The 19,906-nt window shown below is 42.6% G+C and overlaps 1 protein-coding gene across 2 annotated transcripts in view; it reads right to left on the bottom strand.

Moving 5' to 3' along the window:
- Positions 1 to 19,906, bottom strand: part of KCNN2 (potassium calcium-activated channel subfamily N member 2) — a 463,206-nt gene that overhangs the window by 155,404 nt on the left and 287,896 nt on the right. The window contains exon 3 of one of the 2 annotated variants that reach the window (XM_027076880.2): positions 586 to 788. In XM_027076880.2, the coding sequence (XP_026932681.1) occupies positions 586 to 607 (22 nt within the window). In that variant the 5' untranslated portion in view covers positions 608 to 788. Of the gene's footprint in view, positions 1 to 585; positions 896 to 19,906 lie in introns of those variants that run through there. The other variant, XM_053219819.1, reaches the window with a different exon arrangement.

Raw genomic sequence — 19,906 nt, 5'->3', positions numbered from 1 at the left:
AGGTGGTGCCGGACGCGCAGTCTAGATCACCTGCGCCGGGCACTGCAGCACGTTGGGCCACCCCAGCAGTGGGTCAGGCGCGGGGACAGTGCGGAACCCCTGCCACTCGTCCGCCCGCGTGCACGCCTCGCTGGGCTGCAGAACAGCAGCCCCCTCGCCTCACGCCCACCTCTCCCCAGTCGTCCCACGGAGAGTGGGCAGCGGGCTGCCCGCCAAATAACTGCGGGGGCACCCGCTTAGGAGAGAAAAAGTTTGGCGACTGGCTACGCCAGTGCAGCAGGGCTTAGGGAGAACCCCGGAGCCTGAGCCCAGGTTTGGCCGCTGCGAGTTCCGGAGCGAGCCCCGCGCGGCGATCATTCCCCCACCGCTCGGCTCCGGGGCCCGGGAGTCGGGATTGGCTGAGCGGCGCTCCGGCCCAAGTGCGCTGCGGCGCTGGGAGGGTTAACCGCCTTGGCACTCGGGGCCGGGGGAGGATGGGGGCGGGGCCGGAGGAGGGGATCCCCACCGTCCGCGGGAGGAGCCCGCTCGGGCTTCCCGGGTCCCCCTGGCGGGGGCGGAGGGCTTTCCCAGCTACCGCCCGCTCACATTTGCGCCTTCCGCGGAACATGAGGGGCTGGCGCCCCCGGCCGCCGGGTCCCCGGGCTCTGGCGCTCTGGCCCTCTGGCTTCCCCAATGGGTAGGTCCGTTGGCTTCTGCGGCGGTGGAGAGGCGGCTTGCTCGAGGGTACGGGGGCTGCTCAGCGGCCGCCGGCCGCCAGCGCCTCTTCTGTTCTTCTTCCTCCTCCCCACCTGCAAAGCACAGACAAAGCAAAGGCGGGTGTCACTGATGCGCACACACCGAGCATCTCCTTGGCGGAAACCTGACTGCGGCGGCGGGTGGGAGAGGGGCCTGGAGCGGGCTGATTCGCACCGGTAGTTACAGCCTGGCTGGGAAATTATTAATAACGACAACTCCGGCTGAATGTCCACTCCGGGGACAGTGCTGGAGTTTGGCCGGAGTCGGGTATAATTATTTACTTTCTAATAAATCCATGAAAATGGTATTTTGTGTCTCACCAATTTCCTGCAATGTGCTCTTCTCTTAGGGGATATACCAACACAAAGCAGTAGGGGACCCTTTTCGAGGGCTGTGACTGTTCCGTCTTAAGCCCTTCTAGTTCGTTTTTCTTTGTAAATTGAAATCCCCGTCTCCCCGAGGAAGGAAATGGCAGACACTAGCCAGCTGAATATTTGTTTCCGTTTTAAATCGTAATTTTAAAGCGTGATTTTTATGACCAATATTATAATGAATTAGACCAAGAAATTGGAGTGTAAGCAGATAACATAACCCTCATTAGGTAATTGGAATTTTCAGCTGGATCCAATTTCTTGATATTCTACTCGACATCTGCCCTGAAGTTGCTTACCAGGTACCTTGTCCTCACAGCGTGTGTGCGCGTTTTCAATGCCATGGAGTGAATAATTCATTTTAGGATATCCTTTGGACACGGGTTAAACAATTTTAATGTTTTGTACGTGCAAGTAAACAGATCCACAAGAAGAAAAGGACAGGGTTGCTTTTGGGCCCATAGACTTCGACTTCAGACACTGAGTACTCTCACAATGGACAGTTTTCAATAGCCTTGGTCAAGCGTAGAATTTGAATAGCTAAAAAGTGGAGACAGCATTTTGTTTTTATCATCTCCCATGATTTTTGGCAATTCAATAAAACATGTTTAGAAATCTGAAAGTCATCGAATCGCTGGGGTGGCTGAGTAGATAGTGCATGAATTGCATGGTGAGCATGACCATTGCAAGCAATTCTAATGAGCTGAATTTCAAATGACAATGAAGCCTTCCAAATCAAAACTGATTCACCTGCTGGGATGAAACAAGATTCAACTCAAGCACAAAATCAATCATACATTCCTTTTCACTTTATAACCCATTCTATAGGCTTCTTCCAGTTGCTCTGTGTAGCTGAATCGAATGCAGGGGATGCCTGGGTGGCTCAGTCAGTTAAGCAGCAGACTCCATTTCAGCTCAGGTCATGATCTCAGGGTTGGTGAGATGGAGTGCCTCATTGGGCCCTGCACTGACAGCACAGCCTGCTTGGGATTCTCTCTGACCCTCCCCCATGCGCATGCTCTCTTTCAAAATAAACATTTTAAAAAAGAGAAAAGTTTGATTCTTCTTTACAAATTAAATTCTTCAAGGAAGGGTTACCACGGTAAATCACTACTTTGCTTAACCTTTCATAAATTTAGAAAAAAGAGGACATAGTTGCCTCCCCAAATATCACAATTGTTGCCAGCTGCAAATTAGGTAAAGGTTGTAAGGTATATGGTGTAAAACACCATAAGGAATGGCTGTGTTCTATGTATCACACTGACTTTCTCAAATAGCAAGTTCAAGGCTTCAAAGAGAGGTTCCATACACAAAACAACAGGGACAAAGTATCATGTCGTTTGCCATGTATATCTCTATGCCTTGGTTAGAGATTAGGTGCAGTACCATGAATCACAGAGAAACAAAGAGCGTTGACTAAGATTTATGGCAATGACGTACAGAGTTCCCATCGCTCACAAAGGGAGCTCAGGGGGAAGACAGAATGCATACAGTAAGAAAGAAATGGAGATCTGACCCACAGTATAAGGAATTGCCAGAATACCAAAACTCAGATTGATAGTGCTTCCACCCAACTGTTTTTTTGTTTTTGTTTTTGTTTTTTTTTTTTTTAAAGCTCATGAAATCATAACATGGAACTCGCCATGACTGGGGAGAGAGAAGTCAATCAGAGGTATATCATCTTTCTGTTTTAAGGAATCACCTGCTCACACACACCCAAAAAAAAGTCACCTTGCTAATAAATGACCGTGTGTGGAGAGTACAACAATCCTCTCCTCAGTACGATGATGAAAAACCTCAAGATGCCCCCAACAGCCTCTTGTTTCATTTTTTTTGTCGGTGTCCTCATAACCTGCTGGTTTGGGGCATCTTACTCTATTGGTTTGTGACACATTTAAGAAGTTCCTGTTTCCATCATTGTTCTCTTCTTTATAAAATTAACAAATGAGTCTTAAATATAGATGTAAACCTTTAAAAACTGTCTATCATAATTTTGCCTTTTTTTCCTGTAAAGGATTATAGAGAAACATGAAACAAAGTCAAACAGAGCAACAAAGACAATGTCCTTCCACAGGGATGGTGCTGTGCATGTAAATAGATGCTCATTTATATTTCTAACACCCAGGAGGGAAAGAGAGGGAAGCGATGAAGAAAGTTGGAAATAAAGGTCACAAAACAAGCCCCATAACCCCTGAAGGATATAAGCTTTTGGAAAATTACATTTGCTTCTCTTTCTGCCATGAAGATATAGAAGTGCTGGAATTTCTCTAGTTTAACACCAGAGGTCATACTCATCCACAAAATGCATTTCAAATCTAACCAATTAGATGCCTTCCTTGATTTCCAGTACCATTTTTTGAAAAATTACCTGTTTTTTTGGAATAGACTAGAACTGTGTTCCCGTATTTGTGAACATGCTTGTTCCCATATTTGTGAACACGTTCCCAAGCTTGTGAATATGCACAGACACATAACACCCCCCACACCCGCCCACACACACTTACTAGGTGTCTTAGAAGAAGGGTTTTCCCAGACCACATTGCGGGGGGGGGGGGGGGGGGGAGGGGGCTTGGAAAAGTGGCAGGTTTGCAGGTTTGCATATGCCATTGCTGATAATTCTCTTTTTCACAGGAATTATTTGTGCCCTCCCCCTTCATTGTGCCTTCAAAAGCAAGACTCCCTGAATTTGGATACTTCTGGTCTATTTCCAAAGGCCATCAGAGCAGTTGAGGCAGGCACCCAGGGCATCTGGTACCCACAGTCTGAGGGAAACTTTGACCTACAAAATAAATGTTTTTCTGAGATTTTCTTTTTCCTTTGCCCACATGAGAAAATTATTTGGTTGGTGCCAAACAAAGAGGTTGCAAAAAGACACAGCCTGTCTGAACTTAGTCTGCTTAGTGGTAAATCTAAGTGAGGAATCACGGTAATACCAGAGTTATTTTCTTAGCACAATAACAAGTCCACATTTGCCAAAACAGAACAATTAAGAGGCCATAAGGACAGTTATTTTTATTTTTATATTAAAAAAATTTTTTTAACATTTAATTTTTTTTGAGAGAGAGAGAGACAGAGCCCAAGCCGGAGAGGGGCAGAGAGAGAGAGAGGAAGACACAGAATCCGAAGCAGGTTCCAGGCTCTGAGCTGTCAGCACAGAGCCTGATGCAGTGCTCGAACCCACAAACTGTGAGATCACGACCTGAGCCGAAGTCAATGCTTTAACCGACTGAGCCATCCAGGCACCCCAAGAGCAGTCATTTTTAAACCACAGATTATCCTACCTCCTAAGAAATAAACCGCATTTGAAGAAAACATTAGAATAATCATTATAAGTATTCTTTATACTTCTGCATCATGATCAGAAAGTGTCTAGACCTGAATGAGCTTATTGGTGACAGTCTTGTTAATTTTTAGCCATAGTGCCATTATTCAGGGGCTGGTTACCATGTTGGGGACTATTCATTAACTTCATTAACTTTCCAAATTTTTTCTACTATCATCTCTGTCTTGCTAATTGGCCAATCTGCCAAAGTCTCAGGAGCGCCAGCCAAAAAAAAAAAAAGAAGAAGAACATATACTAGTTTTGCTAGAAGTGAACCCTGTTACATAATTAAATAGGTGAACCCCAGGCTAAAATTATTGACTAGGATAAGTCTTTTTAAGATAGCTTGCAATTTCATAAACAGATATCCCTTGGCAGCTAGAAACACACATCCAAATCTAGAAAGTCATTAAAAACAAACCAAACAAACCCTTCAAGGGCAGCAATCCTAGTTTAAATCCAGTTTAAATCATTCTAGTTTATATATATATATGTATATATATATACATACATACACATATATGTATATACATATATATGTATATACATGTATATACATATATATGTATATAAAATATTTATTTATTTATTTATTTCAGAGAGAGAGAGAGAGAGAGAGGAAGCGCCAATGCACTGCCAGCACAGAGCCCAACGTGGGGCTCAAACCCACTAACCACAAGACCCTGACCCAAGCCAAAACCAAGAGTCAGATGCTCAACAGACTGAACCAGCCAGGTGTCCCAGCACATTCTAGTGCAGAAAGCAGTTGCTTCTATGTTATTTTACTTCTGTCTCATGAGAACCCTTAGGGAAGGTAGGAAAGGGGAAAGGTTTCATTATCATTTCCATTTTATAGAAAAGGGTAATTCGGGTGATGCGGTGCCTGGGCTACCCCAAGTCACACAGCTAGTGAGTAGCCGAGGAGTGGCCAGACCTCAAACACAGCCTTGTGAGTCTGTCTGCTGAGTCTGTTTCACATTCTTCTAGCATTTCGTCCACAGCTGGGGATGGCCTGCTGACTCTACCTACTCATACGGGCTTGTACTCTACTACTAGTCGTCCAGGAATGGACAGTAGTGGCTTATCACTACCATTCACCGCCTTTGGATGGCCTCATGGACATTTCCTCACTGGTGTGACTGGGATTCTGCGATTTTTGACTATTGTCCTCCTGTCAACTTCATCTGTTCAACAGGATAATTTCTGTGCATGTAACACACGTGTGGATAAAATGGCAGCGCTGTACGCAAGCAGGTCCAAGGTGCCTCATGAAAAACTGTAAAAAATATAGAGATTCTGGTCCAATCACACACAGTTTTCTGCCTAGTTTGATGGCAGGTCCACCATTCCTGACCCATAGTAGAAGCTGTAGGGCAATGAAAAGTACACCAAGCCCATTTTGCCTTTTTCTGTAATAAGGGAGGCTCAGGCTCCCTCCCTGGCTTGGAGGAACTTGTCTGTAGCCATTTGTCTTCTCACTGCTTCTTCCTTTATGCCAAAGAGTGGGGAGAGCCATGTCACCAGAAGAGTCTCAAAGAGCCTAGCAGAGAATTTGTCTAAAAGCTGTATTTTGGGGTGCCTGGGTGGCTCAGTCGTTTAAGTGCCTGAAGTTCAGTTCAGGTCATGATATCACGGTTCGTGAGTTCGAGCCCTGCACCGGGCTGTGTGCTGACAGCTGAGAGCCTGGAGCCTGCTTCAGATTCTGTGTCATCCTCTCTCTCTGCCCCTCCCCTGCTCATGCTCTCTCTCTGTCTCTCAAAAATTAAAAATAAATAAAATAAAATTTAAAGGCTATTTTTTTCTAGTACCTTCTCTACAGGTGCTCCTACCCAGATGAACTTGACGCCAGATCACAAGAGACCACCAGAAACCAGATCAAACCAGACAGACCCAATATGGCGGACAATGTGGACCAAATTCACATTATTCCCTCACTACACTACATTAACAAACTAAGGTCTCCTCCTTAGGGGCACCATGAGAGGAAACCCCTGACTGAATAAGAAAGAGAAAGGGCCATGGCCTAAGTTCCTGGAAATCTCCACCCCTTTCTGGGAATCTGGCTGCCATCAAACATCCTGGCCCCCCACCAGCCCAACTTATGCCCCCTCTGCCTCTCTGTGCCCTTGGAGCATGAGCTCCCCTTCTCCCTTCTCCCATTGGGTAAATTACCTGCTTGCCTTTGATACTGTTTTCTTCTTTGACTATTTGGCCAAAGGTACTGAGTAGGGAAAGAACCTACCAGTTTGGTAACAACCAGAAAAAGGAAACCAAGCTGTGTGCCACAAGAAGAGAGAAACCAACGTGTCTCACAGTTGGGGTAAAGAGTCAGCAAAAATGGATCGAAGACATGGAAAACCATCCCTAAATACCGAGGTCAAAGCTCCCACTTGGTAATCCCAAAAATTCTATGGTTGCTTAGTGCTAAAAAAATAATGAGGCTCAGGGCACCTGGGTGGCTCAGTCAAGCATCCAACTCTTGATTTCCACTCAGGTCATGATCTCATGGCTGGGTTCTGGGATCAAGCCCCGCATCAGGCTCAGTGCTGACAGCATAATGCCCGCTTGGGATTCTCTTTCTCCCTCTCTCTCTTGCCCCTCCCTCCCTCCCTCTCTCTCTCAAAACAAATAAACATTTAAAAAAAAACCATAATGAGGCTACAAAAATTCTGGAAGGTTTATTTTCTCTCTGAAATCCAATGTATTTCCCCATCATTATATTCTCCTCTTTACCGGATTAGTGCATACAATGCATTAGTTCTTTTTTTCTCTTTTCCTGTTAATGCCATTCCCATGTACTCATCAAACGCTCGATGTTTTCCTTTTGCTTTTCTGCCTTTTGCTAAACAGGCTCAGGAAATCTATGTATCTCCCTTTGCCGGTCTTTATACTGTTGTCTCCCTCTCTGGAACTGTTTGTAAATGCCCATTCCCCCAAGAAATTGTCTTAGGGCAAGGAGAGAGTTGGTGCCCACTCACAGGAAGGGAAAGAACAGTTGTTCTAAGTTGAATTAAGCATAACAAGGTCATTGGCAACCGAATACTGTACATGCCAAATCTTCAAGATTTGCATATTCATCAGCTAATATACCGTGTTTTTCTTAAAAATGAGTTGCGGTCCATGTTGCTGTTGTATTTTATGGCTGTAGATTCAGTAGCATTTTTTCTCTCCTGTTTCAATTATTAGTGTATGAAAATTATCCATATGATGCAAAATGATACACATGAAGCAATGTATCAGGAAAAGCCACAACAGATATTAGTTAGACAAATACAATGACAAAACTCACTATGGGACAGTGTTTCTCTCTCACTACTTAGGAGGACTCCTTCTCAAAAACGTTTTAATTAGTGGGGTGCCTAGATGGCTCAGTTGGTTAAGCACCCAACTTTGGCTCAGGTCATGATCTCACAGTTCGTGAGTTCGAGCCCCACATTGGGCTCTCTGCTGTCAACACAGAGCCTGCTTCAGATCCTCTGTCTCCCTCTGTCTCTGCCCCTCCCCAGCTTGCACTATCTCTCTCCCTCTCTCAAAAATAAACAAACATTAAAAAAGTATTTTAATTACTTAAAACTACTGGATACTTTCATTCACCAGTCCTCTTAACAAGGGGTATTTCTAGCCTTACATAACTGAACATGTCTTAACTAGGGAAGACTTTAATGCTTTTGATTCAGAGAGTAAGACATCGTCAGGGTTGGGACACCTGGGTGGCTCAGCTGGTTAGGCATTGGACTTTGGTTCAGGTCATGATCTCACAGTCCATGGGATAGAGACCCACATCAGGCTCTGTGCCCACAGTGCAGAGCCCCCACTTGGGATTCTTTCTCTCTCCCCATCTCTCTCTCAAAATAAATAAGTAAATAAAATCTTTAAAAAAAAAAAAAAGACTTCATCAGGATTCCAGCAACTTTCCTCAGCTATTTCCTATCATTGACCTCCTTCATAGACACTGGCTTAATCCCCAGAATGTTTTACCATGAGGTGGGGAAAATAGCTGTGGCAGTTCTAGACTTCATATCCACACCCCCATCATTCAGAAGAAAGCAGATTATCTTCTGTCCCCCACCTGCCAAACACATCCATTGACACATCTCCTGACACATCTGTTGACCTGGTTTGGTTCATGTGCCCAGCTCTAAACCACACCTAGAGAAAGGTTAAAGAGAAGTATGATGGGAATGACTCATCAAACAGAGAATACTGATATAGAGACAGAAATTACTAAAAAGAACCAAATGGAAATTCTGGAGTTGAAAAGTGTGATAACCAAAATAAAGAATTCACTGTAGAGGCTCAGGAGTACACCTGAGTGGGCAGAAACCAAAAAATCACTGAATTTGAGGACATCACAAGAAAATGACAGACTGATATTATTTATGATTATAGATGCAAAAATCCTCAACAAAATATAATCGAATCACATATGGCAATATATAAAAATTATTATATACTATGACCAAGTGGGGTTTCCCCTAAAGATAAGGTCAGTTAAGAAACCAATTAGTATGATAAGGAGTGCACATGTTGTAATGAGCACTGGGTGTTGTAGGTGTCAAATCGCTGTATTGTACACTTGAAACGAATATTACGATGTATGTTAACTAACTGGAATTTAAATAAAAACTTTAAAAAGAATCAATTAGTGTAATACAACATGTCAACAGAATAAAGGGCAAAAACTATATAATCACCTTGACAGACACAGAAAAACATTTGACAAAATTCAAAACACTTTCATAATGAACACAGGCAACAAACTAGAAATAGAAGGGTATTTTCTCAATGCAACAAAAGACATCAATGAAAAATTCACTGCTAATATCATATTTACCGTTGAAAGGCTAAGTGCTTCCTAAGATCAGAAATGAGACACTATCTGTTCTTTCTGCTTCTATTAATATTGTACTGGAAGTTCTGGCCAGTGCAATTGGGCAAGAAAAAGAAATAAAAGGCATCCAGATGGAAAGGAAGAAGTAAAATTATATTCACAGATGACATGATTTTTTACATAGGAAATCTTAAGGAATCCACTAAAATATTATCAGAACTAACAAACAAGCTCAGGAGATTTTTGGATACTAGATTAACATAAAAAAAATCACTTGTAGGGGTGCCTGAGTGGTTAAGCATCTGACTTCAGCTCAGGTCATGAGTCCTCACATGGTCTGTGAGTTTGAGACCCGCGCCGGACTCTGTGCTGACAGCTCGGAGCCTGGAGCCTGCTTCAGATTCTGTGTCTCCCTCTCCTCTTCATGCTCTGTCTCATTCTCTCTCAAAAATAAATAAATGCCAAATAAAATTAAGAAAAAACTTGCCCATGAATGTTTATAGAAGCATTGTTCATAATAATAGCCTAGGACTAGAAAGAATTCAAATGCCCATCAACCCCTACGTGTGTAAATAAAATGTGGTATACTCTTACAATGGAATACTATTTATTGGTAAAAAGAAATGAAGTTTTGATGCATGCTACAACGTGAAGGAACCTTGAAGACATGTGAAGGAAAGCCAGTCACAAAAGACCACTTGTATGACTCCATCTATAGGAAATGTCCAGAATAGGATCAAGCTATCAACAAAAAGTTATACAGTGATTATCTTGGGAAGTAAATGGAGAGTGTGCACAGTGTTTATTTTTGGTGTGACAAAAATATTTAAACATTTGATTATGATGATGGTCACTTAACTCCATGAATACACGAGATATCATTGATTTGTACACTTTAAGGGGGTGAATTATACGGTATATGAATTGTATCTCAAGAAAGTTGAGATGATGAGAAAAGGGGCACCTGGGTGGCTCAGTTGGTTTAAGCATCCAACTCTTGATTTCAGCTCAGGTCATGATCTTGAATCACGAATCTTGAGACTCACCCCACCTTGGGCTCTGTGCTGGGCCAAGAGCCTGCTTAAGACTCTCTCTCTCTCTCTCTCTCTCTCTCTCTCTCTCTCTCTCTCTCTCCCCCCCCCCTCCCTCCCTCCCTCTGCCCCTTGCCCATTCATGCTCTCTCATAAAAAATATGACACATGAAATCCCCAAACAATACTGAATATGCAAGTAAAAGGAAATATATCACTGAAATGAAAAAATCAACTTAAAATGACTACTAGTGAACCAACAATTGACCTCTCAGATCAAAGAAGAGCAGGAGTCAGTTTTCCTAGGCAGCACAAGTGACTATTAACCTATGCATTTTAAGGCATTTGAGGATTCAAGGCTCTTTTCTTGGGAGACTCTACCTGGATAGTTATAAATCCTAAGAGACTCGTGGTCCATTGAATATCCTAAGAAGAATTTCAACAGAAGCAGGAGCTGTTGCACTTTTAATTATGGAAATGTAAATTTCTCGTATTGACATAAGTAACAGAACAGGTATATTTTGTACGAAAGCTACAATTAAAAAAAAAATCACTGTCCTCCAATGACTGTAACCAATGAAGGCAAGAGAATGAAAGCATTCTCTGAAGACGGCAGTCAGTGGTTACTTGGGGCCATTAATTAACATCCCCCGTGTGATGTCTTCCCTGTCTCACCCTCCAGCAGCTCCAACACACGTTTAAAATACGGTGAGACGGAAGCCTTTTTTAAGAGGCTGTCAGCGACAGTTGTGGAAGTCTTGAGGGCTGGCAGCCAAAGTGCACGCCACACGCAGCCTGCAGCATGGGGTTCGGCTGTTTGAAGCATACATCTTAAAGGACTCAGCAGTCAAGAAGACATGGCACGAGGCAGGCACCGCAGAGTGGCAGGGGTCTCATTTGATATTGACAAGTGACTGGAGCACCGGGGACCTCACTTCAGCGCTCACTTCAAAAGACAGACCAGGGGCTTTCTTATGAAAGCCGAGACAACAGTGCAAAGCTGGCTCGTGCAGGGCTGTCTGCAGAGGCTCGGGGGTGGGTATTACATCACAGGAATTAAAATTCCCCACCGCTTCCCTGGTCTCCGGGAAAAACTAATTTGTTCATGGAGCTTCTTGTTCGTGTCTTTTTGGCCAAAATGAAAGCCAGGGTGTTGCTTCCATTGATTCAATACTTTGCTAGGAGGAAAAAACTTTTTTAGTGGTCCCAGAGACAATGGGAAAGAGATGTAGGAAACAGAACACTTTGTTCTCGAAGATAAATTACGTGAAATGGGCCAAACTGTTGAAATGCAATTAATCAAAAAGGTTTTTCGAGGTTATTAATAAGCAGAGTTCCAAGATAAAGGAGGCTTACATTTCCTGTTCTAGATTTTAGTATGTTGCTTATCTCAAGAGCAGGGCTCTAGAGGACAAGAGAGAAAAAGGAGTCTTAAAATTAGGCTTACTTACAGGTGTTAGAATAATTGATGGAGTGCTACTTCATCAGAGGGCAGGGCAGTTACGTAAGACGGGGTAAGGAAGGGCTTTTCACCTCTGTTTCTAAAATATTTTTTAAGTTTATTTATTTATTTTTTTACTAATCGCTACACCCAATGTGGGGCTCAAACTCACGACCCCGAGATTTAGAGTTGCATGCTCTTCCCACTGAGCCAGCCAGGTACCCCCCCTTTCATTTCATTTTTGTCACTTTCTTTAACAAGCACCAGAGAAAATATCGTGTATTTATAGGTCTTAGGATTATGGTCCTTAGGAGGCCCTATGATCTCTTCTCTGCTTTTCTTTTCTTATTCCATTCTCTTTCTCCATTTTTATTCCTAAGAGGAGTCTCTGGATTTTCCTAGGAAGCAACCTTCATCCTCCCGTCCCAGGTTGAAGGAAGACCTTGGTTTCACAGTCCACAGGAGAGTTCAAGGGAAAAAGGGAAGGATGGAGACTTTCTGATGACTGGGCAGAACCCAATTATCAACAGACTAAAACATGAAATGGGCAAGAAGAGGAAGGCCTAGTTCACAACGAAGATAGCAACACATGCAACACAGATTATGTCCCCGAGAAGCTCAAAGGACAAGGAACTTGTTTCTTTCTCATTCAACTTTTTTAAAACTAGGAGAGTTGCTTCAAAGGAATGTTTAGGAAGACTTTCTAAGCTGTCTTCATGTAGCTGGACTGACTAATCCTTAAAAAACACAACTCACTAAATGTAAGAAACAAAACTACAGAAATAGAGAAAAATATAAAGGAGATATGGTTTTATAATCTCAAGGTAAAGTTTCCCTAAGCAATTGACTAAACCCAGCAGCCATAAAGGAAAAGACAACTGATTTGACGTTACAGCATTAGCAAACATCCAAAGGGGCTGAAACCAAAAAGACAAGTATCATATTTAACACATGGAGGATTAAAATCAAGAATATGTTTTTGTTTTAAAAAAGGTCTAAGAGGGACGGGGTGCCTTTGGTAGTTCAGTCGGTTAAGCGTCCGACTTTGGCTCGGGTTATGATCTCGCGGTTTGTGAGTTTGAGCCCCATGTCGGGCTCTGTGCTGACAGCTCGGAGCCTGGAGCCTGGTTCAGATTCTGTGTCTCCTTCTCTCTTTGTTCCTCCCCCACTCACACTCTGCCTCACGCTCTCTCTCTCAAAAATAAAGAATAAAAAAAAATTTTTTTTAAGTCTAAGAAATTGGTAACAGAAAATGAAAAAAACAAACCAATGGAGAAATAATAAAAGGGTATGAACAAGCAACTCTGAGAAGATGAAATACAATTTTCAAAGAAAGAAAGAAAACCTAAATAATCAAAGAAATGCAAGAAACCAGTTTGCTCATATACCAACAGACACGAGTACAAATTGGTAAAGCCTATTTGAAAACCTGTTTGCTAATACTGACCAAAATGTCAAATACACAACTGTCCACCAACAGGTATCTACTCGAAAAACATTTGCATTGGGGCGTCTGGGTGGCTCAGTTGGTTAAGCGTCCAATTCTTGGTTTCAGCTCAGGTCATGGTCTCACGGTTCATGAGATTGAGCCCTGCATCGAACCCCACCTTGGGCTCTGTGCTGTCAGTGCAAAGCCCATTTGGGATTCTCTATCTCCCTCTCTCTGTCCCTCCCCCACTCGTGCTCTCTCTCTCAAAATAATGGATAGACTTTAAAAAATAAATAAGTAAATAAAAATAAGTGAATAAAAACATTGCACATATGTACAAAGATATATTTACAATGATGCTCCTTGTAGTGTGATATATTGGGGGAAATGCCCCCCCCAAAAGTACCCTCCCATGTTTTTTAAAAGAACGAAAAAGACTTCTGTCTAGAAAACTGGAGCGATCACCAACACTTAACTATTAAACAAAACCAAGTAACAAAACAATTGGTAAGTATGATCTCACATATAAAAAGTCATATGCTCCTGTTTATATAAATTCACAGGAAGGCGATCATCAGGATGGTTGTGGTCAGTGCTGTGAAGTGATGTGGCTGTAAGAAGAAAGGGCGGCTTTTAGGTTAAGGTGCCTGGTGGGTGAGGCTTACACAGTAAACACATTTTTGAAAATAGAGTAAAGAGGAAGAAACAAAACACCTAGGCATGTGAGTGTACTTGAGCCCTCTCCTGATCTCTTACAGAGAGCGGACACCACTCTGTACTTTCCAGCACTGTAACCGGTGATTCCCCAACCCCACTAGACAAGCGCTTCTCTGTGGCCACAGCATCTGGCACATGGGAAGTGTCCCATTGGTGTTTGTTGAATTAATGTTGAATTAAATTCATAAATGAAAAGTTGCTGCTTTAGGAAAAAAGAAACACCTAGAGGCTACATAAACATCCAAGATTCACAGTGTGTGTGTGTGTTTTTTTGTTTTTTTTTTTACTTGTCAATGTATTAAATGAATAACTCGGGAGGGATATCAGAGGGATTGGACAGCTTCTCAACGTACCTTATATAGGAAGCAGGTGGGTAGAGATACTCTACGTACCATAGTGATTCACTGGTATCTCCATGAGGGAGCCACTCCCCGCCTCTCCCCGCTCCCTACATATACCACACATCTTTGCCCCCAAGTAGCCAAGATAGTGTAGTCTTTGTCCTACGTCCCTCCACTGTGGAGAGATGAGCATTCTCCTTCCCACTCTGATTTCCTTGCTATGTTCCTCTTCCCCTTCCCCACTTGTCTTAGTCAGCTCAGGCTTCTATAACCAGTGCCACAGACTGACTGGCTTCCACAACAAAGACAGCATTTATCTCTCACACTTCTGGAGACTTGGGAAGGCTGAAATCAAGGTGCTGGCTGAAATGGTTCCTGGTGAGAGATAGCTACCTGGTTTGCACACACTATCGTGTGATATATTCACATGGCAAAGAGAGAAATCCTCTCATTGTTTTCCAATGAGTGCATGAATCATGAGGGCTCCACTCTCATTTTCTCTTTTTTCTCCAAATAGCCCCCACCTCTCCAAATACCATCCCATTGGGGATTAGGTCTTCAACATATGAATTTTGAGAGGATGCAAACATTCAGCCCATAGCACCAACTGACCCCAGTATAAAAGACCATGAAGCCCTACCTCTTCTATGGAAAATTCAAGGGTCTCAGATGCACCTGACCTTTCCTCCAAATTCTACCTGTCTTATGGATTTGAGTCCCAGTTGAAAGATGTATTCACACCTCAAGCTTCTTTTTTATTCATTTCTCCTTATGCACATTTATGCTTTAGTATTTTTAGAACTGGGGCAATATTAATTATTATATCCCCAAAACCAAATACACAGCAGAACTCAGCTATATAGCACCCTCTTAACCAAGCAATCCATCTTTCCAGAATTTAGCTAAAGACTAAGAACAAACTACAGCCCTCAAGAGCCAAAACTCAATGTCAAAAAGCCTGGGCTGGTTATTCATAAGCAAGCCTTCAGACTTCCAGGAATCCTGATTGTCTGATTTCCTGACCACCCCTCCCCACCCCCCCCCCCCCCGCCACATGTCAAAATCTCAAAATAAGAATAACAAAAGATTTATGGAGTCTGATCAGTTGAAAACAGCAAGGAGGAAATGACAACTGATTGCTTGAAAAACTAACTAATGGTGAATTTATAAATAAAGCAACATACATTAAGACTTGTGCAACATGAGAACTTAAAGAACACAGTATGTGGTAAGTGGTCTTTCATACTTGAATAATCCCTAGTGTCACCCCTGAATTCAAAATGATGCTAACATGTGTCTGGATGGTGTATTAGTTGGGGTTCTCCTGAGAAATAAAATAAATGAGACTATACATGCATACACGTGTGCACACACACACACACACACACTTCATTATAAGGAACTGGCTCAGTTCCTCCATAAATGGAGGCTGAGAAGTCCCAAGGTCATTAGTCAGCAAGCTGGAGACCCAGGAAGGCTGATGGTGTGACTTGTAGAGCCAGGAGGTTTGAGACCCAAGATGAGTTAGTATTTCAGTTTGCATCCAGAGGCAGGAAGAAACTGATGTACCAGTGCAAGGAAGTCTGGCAGAAGTTCACTCTAACTCAGCCTTTTTGTTATAGTCAGGCCTTCACCTGATTGGATGAGGCCCACACACATTAGGGAGGACAGTCTGCTTTATTCAGACCACCAATTCAAATGTTAATTTCATCCACAAACTCTCTGGCAGAATTATGTTTGGCCAACCATCCTGAAAACTGACACACAAAATCGATTGTCACAGATGATAAGCCTGAGTAATCAAGAAACCTTTAAATTATGTACATTATAATCTAGGTAATGAAACAAGAAAGCATGTAACTCATTTTACAAGAATTACCTCCAAAATTACTAGTGTAAAAATCTTACCGCTGTAACCTTATCTTAGAATGTCGGTTTTCCACAAATAATTCTAGCTTTCCAAGAACTCACTGTAGTTGAGAGTTTGTTAAGGCTCTACCATAGAGAACCGAGGTTTAGGTCCCATAGGTTGGTGTGAATACTAGCTGAGAAGGAATCTTTCTGGAAGGAATCTTTCATGTTGTACATGAATATGATGATTGCCACACCCACCTCCTTACATATACAGCATGACTTACATGATATTAGACACTTGTCTAATTCTTTTTTATTATTTTTGTTTATTTATTTATTTTTGAGAGAAGAGAGAGCAGGGGAGGGGACAGAGAGAGAGAGGGAGACAGAGGATCCGAAGCAGGCTCTGAGCTGTCAGAACAGAGCCCGACATGGGGCTCAAACTCACAAACCGTGAGATCATGACCTGTGCTGAAGTCGGATGCTTAACCAACTGATCCAACCAGGCACCCTGACAATACAATTCTTAATATTCTGTACATCTCTATCAATTTACGAATGCCTTTAAAATGTAAGCTCTGAGGGAATCTATCTATTTAACTTGCTTTTTATGACCGTCCTCACAGCACCTTGCCTAAGGAGACATTTCAATATGCTGTTTCATGACATGATTAAAAGGACTGGAAAAGTACAATTCTGGGGATATATATTTCCTAACAGTATGAACTTTTCAGTTGTTGTTTGTGCCTTATTTTAACAAATAGCAGATCTGTGTCATTATCAAATAAAATTGAAAATACTAAAAGTTCTTTAAAACTTCTACAATTTGGCAGTAAAACCAAACCTAACAGCAGAAAAGTCTATAAACCTTGGTCATTAGTTTTTTATGAGTAAAATCTCTGGCTAATGCTATATTTTTTATAGACATTTTATCATACTCAGGCTATTGATCATTTTAATGGGAGACACTTGCTTGGGAAAGAAACATCAACCAAGGGAAATGTGCATGTGTATGTATGATGTAGATAATATATATTATCTAGATATTATATAAACATATCGGCATATATATATACATACACATATATGTGTGTACAATAAGTGTATATATATATATAAATCAGCAGTCTTCAGAATCCAATCATCTGGCATATAATCATTGGCTACAAATAATGAAAATATTTGTACAATACATTATAATTTGGTTTGCAAGTGGGAAGTTAGAAAAACCTAAATAAAACACAATTAAGCAATGACAATCTGCTCAATCTTTGGGCAAGCGATCATTTGAATTTCTCTTAGGTGAAGTAGAGACAGAACCAAGAAAATCTCTTTTGGGGGAAAAAATGTTAACTTCTGCTTTATTTCATAATGCTCACGTTCACTGTGTCATGGCAAATATTTGGATGTGGAGGTAGCAAGTCCTGAATTCAAATCCTGACTGAATCATGTATCCGGAGACACACACGCCATCTTCTCTAAGCAAAGTGTTTTCCATTGTACGTGGCAGGATTAGTGAAAAATTAACTTGTGTGCTGTTCTCCCTCCTCCCTCAACCTTTGCAAGAGGAATCTAGGACTTTGGATCCCAAACTGGGACTTTCCTTACTCAGCAGGGGGAGGCTAGTAAACTGGGCTTTGTGGTTTGAAGGTCTGGGTAGAGGCTGTAACCCCAGATACCTACAGGAGCCCAGCCTTAAATACAGGGGTAGGTCCCTTCGGGCGGGACAATAGGGTTGTCATTGGCAGGCAATAGGTAGGTGTGGTCACTGGGAAGCACATCTGCCCCACACAAAGGAAGCTGACCCAATTCGCTTCAAGCTAGCTATTGCCATCAAGGTCTACAGGACAAATATTCCCAGATTTACTGTCTTTTTTTGTTTTTATTTATTTTTATTTGAGAGAGAGGGCGTTCATGAGACAGGGAGAGGGACAGAGGGAGAGAGAGATAGAATCTCAAGCAAGTTCCATGCTCAGCACAGAGCCCGATGCAGGGCTCCATCCCACAACCCTGGGATCATGACCTGAGCCGAAGTCAAGAGTCAGACGCTCAACCGACCGAGCCACCCAGGCATCCCCCTGCTTTTTTAAGATAAGTATGAATCCAACATTTTATGTTAACCCTCCCAATTTTTAAATATTTGAAGCTTAAAAAAATTTTTTTTAAATACAAAGTCCTGGGTGAGGCATGTCTACTGCTCAGAGTTCATCTGACACCACCAATTTGCAACTTGGGGCCAGGACCATGAGGAGCTGAAACTGCATGATGTGACCGGGGGCCAACCAGAAATGACACCTGGGAAGGGAGCCCAAGTCATAGGTTTTCTGAGAGGGCAAGACCTCAGCAAGACTTCTGGGGGTGGCAAGACCTCTGCAAGTTCACTGTCTTGGTGGCCATGAGAAACCCACACTAAGTCTTGTCGCTTAGGGAAACTTTGTGATGATTCTCCTTCCCTGAGTTTGGCAGAAAAAAAGAAACACCACTGGGGTTGTGCCCCTCTGAATAGGTCAAGCAACACCAGGGGCTCCCACCAAGGACTGACCCCTAAGTCCTCGAGTTCCCGAGTGGCCCAAGGCCAACAAGATCCTTCATGGGTCCTGGAACTCATGTTTTCTTCTTTTGGGGTTTTCTCCCCCATTTTTCTGGAATAAATTCTTTCTTTTTTTTAAATACTAGATTTATTTTTTTTTAACGTTTATTTATTTTTGAGACAGAGAGAGACAGAGCATGAATGGGGGAGGGTCAGAGAGAGGGAGACACAGAATCTGAAACAGGCTCCAGTCTCTGAGCTGTCAGCACAGAGCCTGACGTGGGGCTTGAACTCACTGACCGCGAGATCATGACCTGAGCCGAAGTCGGCTGCTTAACTGACTGAACCACCCAGGCACCCCCTTTTTTTTTATTTTAACATTTATTTGTTATTGAGAGACAGAGAGAGACAGAGCATGAGCATGGGAGGGGAAGAGAGAGGGAGACACAGAATCCAAAGCAGGCCCCAGGCTCTGAGCTGTCAGCACAGAGCCCGACGCAGGACTCGAACTCACAAACCGCGAGATCATGACCTGAGCTGAAGTCAGATGCTTAACCGACTGAGCCACCCAGGCACCCCTGGAATAAATTCTTCAGTGACTTCTATGAAAGGGTACAACAGAAATCAACAGGTGCCTCTCATCATACTAGACACCTCCCCCCCTTACCTTCAAACCCAGAGGGGGTGCTGTCTCAGGCTGCTGGGACCCCCAATAGGGGCTGGGGCCAGGAAACTTCCAGGAAATCCAAAACCCACAACAACTACTGGGTTTTTCCAAAACTCTAACTGTAGCCCCATTCTTCATTCTCCCCATGTTTATATCAAATTCTATGGGCTGGTTCAGGCACCTAACCTCATTATTACAGTGATGTGGAGAAGTAAAAAAAAAAAAAGCTTTAGAGGAAGGAAGACGTGGATTTAAAATCCTGCTCCATCCATTTTCTTGGCAGATTACTTAATCCTTCCCAAATTTCAATATTTTAATCTGTAAAGTGAGAGCAGTACCTACCATTTGGGAATGTCATGAGAATGGCCCATATTTAGTACTTAAGGTGTCAAAGGACCTTGAGAACACCAATTAGACATGACCTGAAATATTCAAACACTTTTACATGTACAACAAGAATACTGTGTTTCCTTGTCCCTAGATAAATATTCATATTTAGAAGGGATCAGTGGCAGCTTGGATTCACTTTATCATCACCTCCCTGGGCTTATTACTAATTCATGGAAGTCCTTTTCGCTCCAACCAGTTGTTGGTATTATGGTTTCAGGTGGAAATAGCATTTGGATAATTTGTGTTC

The sequence above is a fragment of the Acinonyx jubatus genome, chromosome A1 (assembly GCF_027475565.1).
Source record: "Acinonyx jubatus isolate Ajub_Pintada_27869175 chromosome A1, VMU_Ajub_asm_v1.0, whole genome shotgun sequence".
Taxonomy (NCBI): domain Eukaryota; kingdom Metazoa; phylum Chordata; class Mammalia; order Carnivora; family Felidae; genus Acinonyx; species Acinonyx jubatus.
This window is presented reverse-complemented; position numbering and strand designations above follow the sequence as displayed.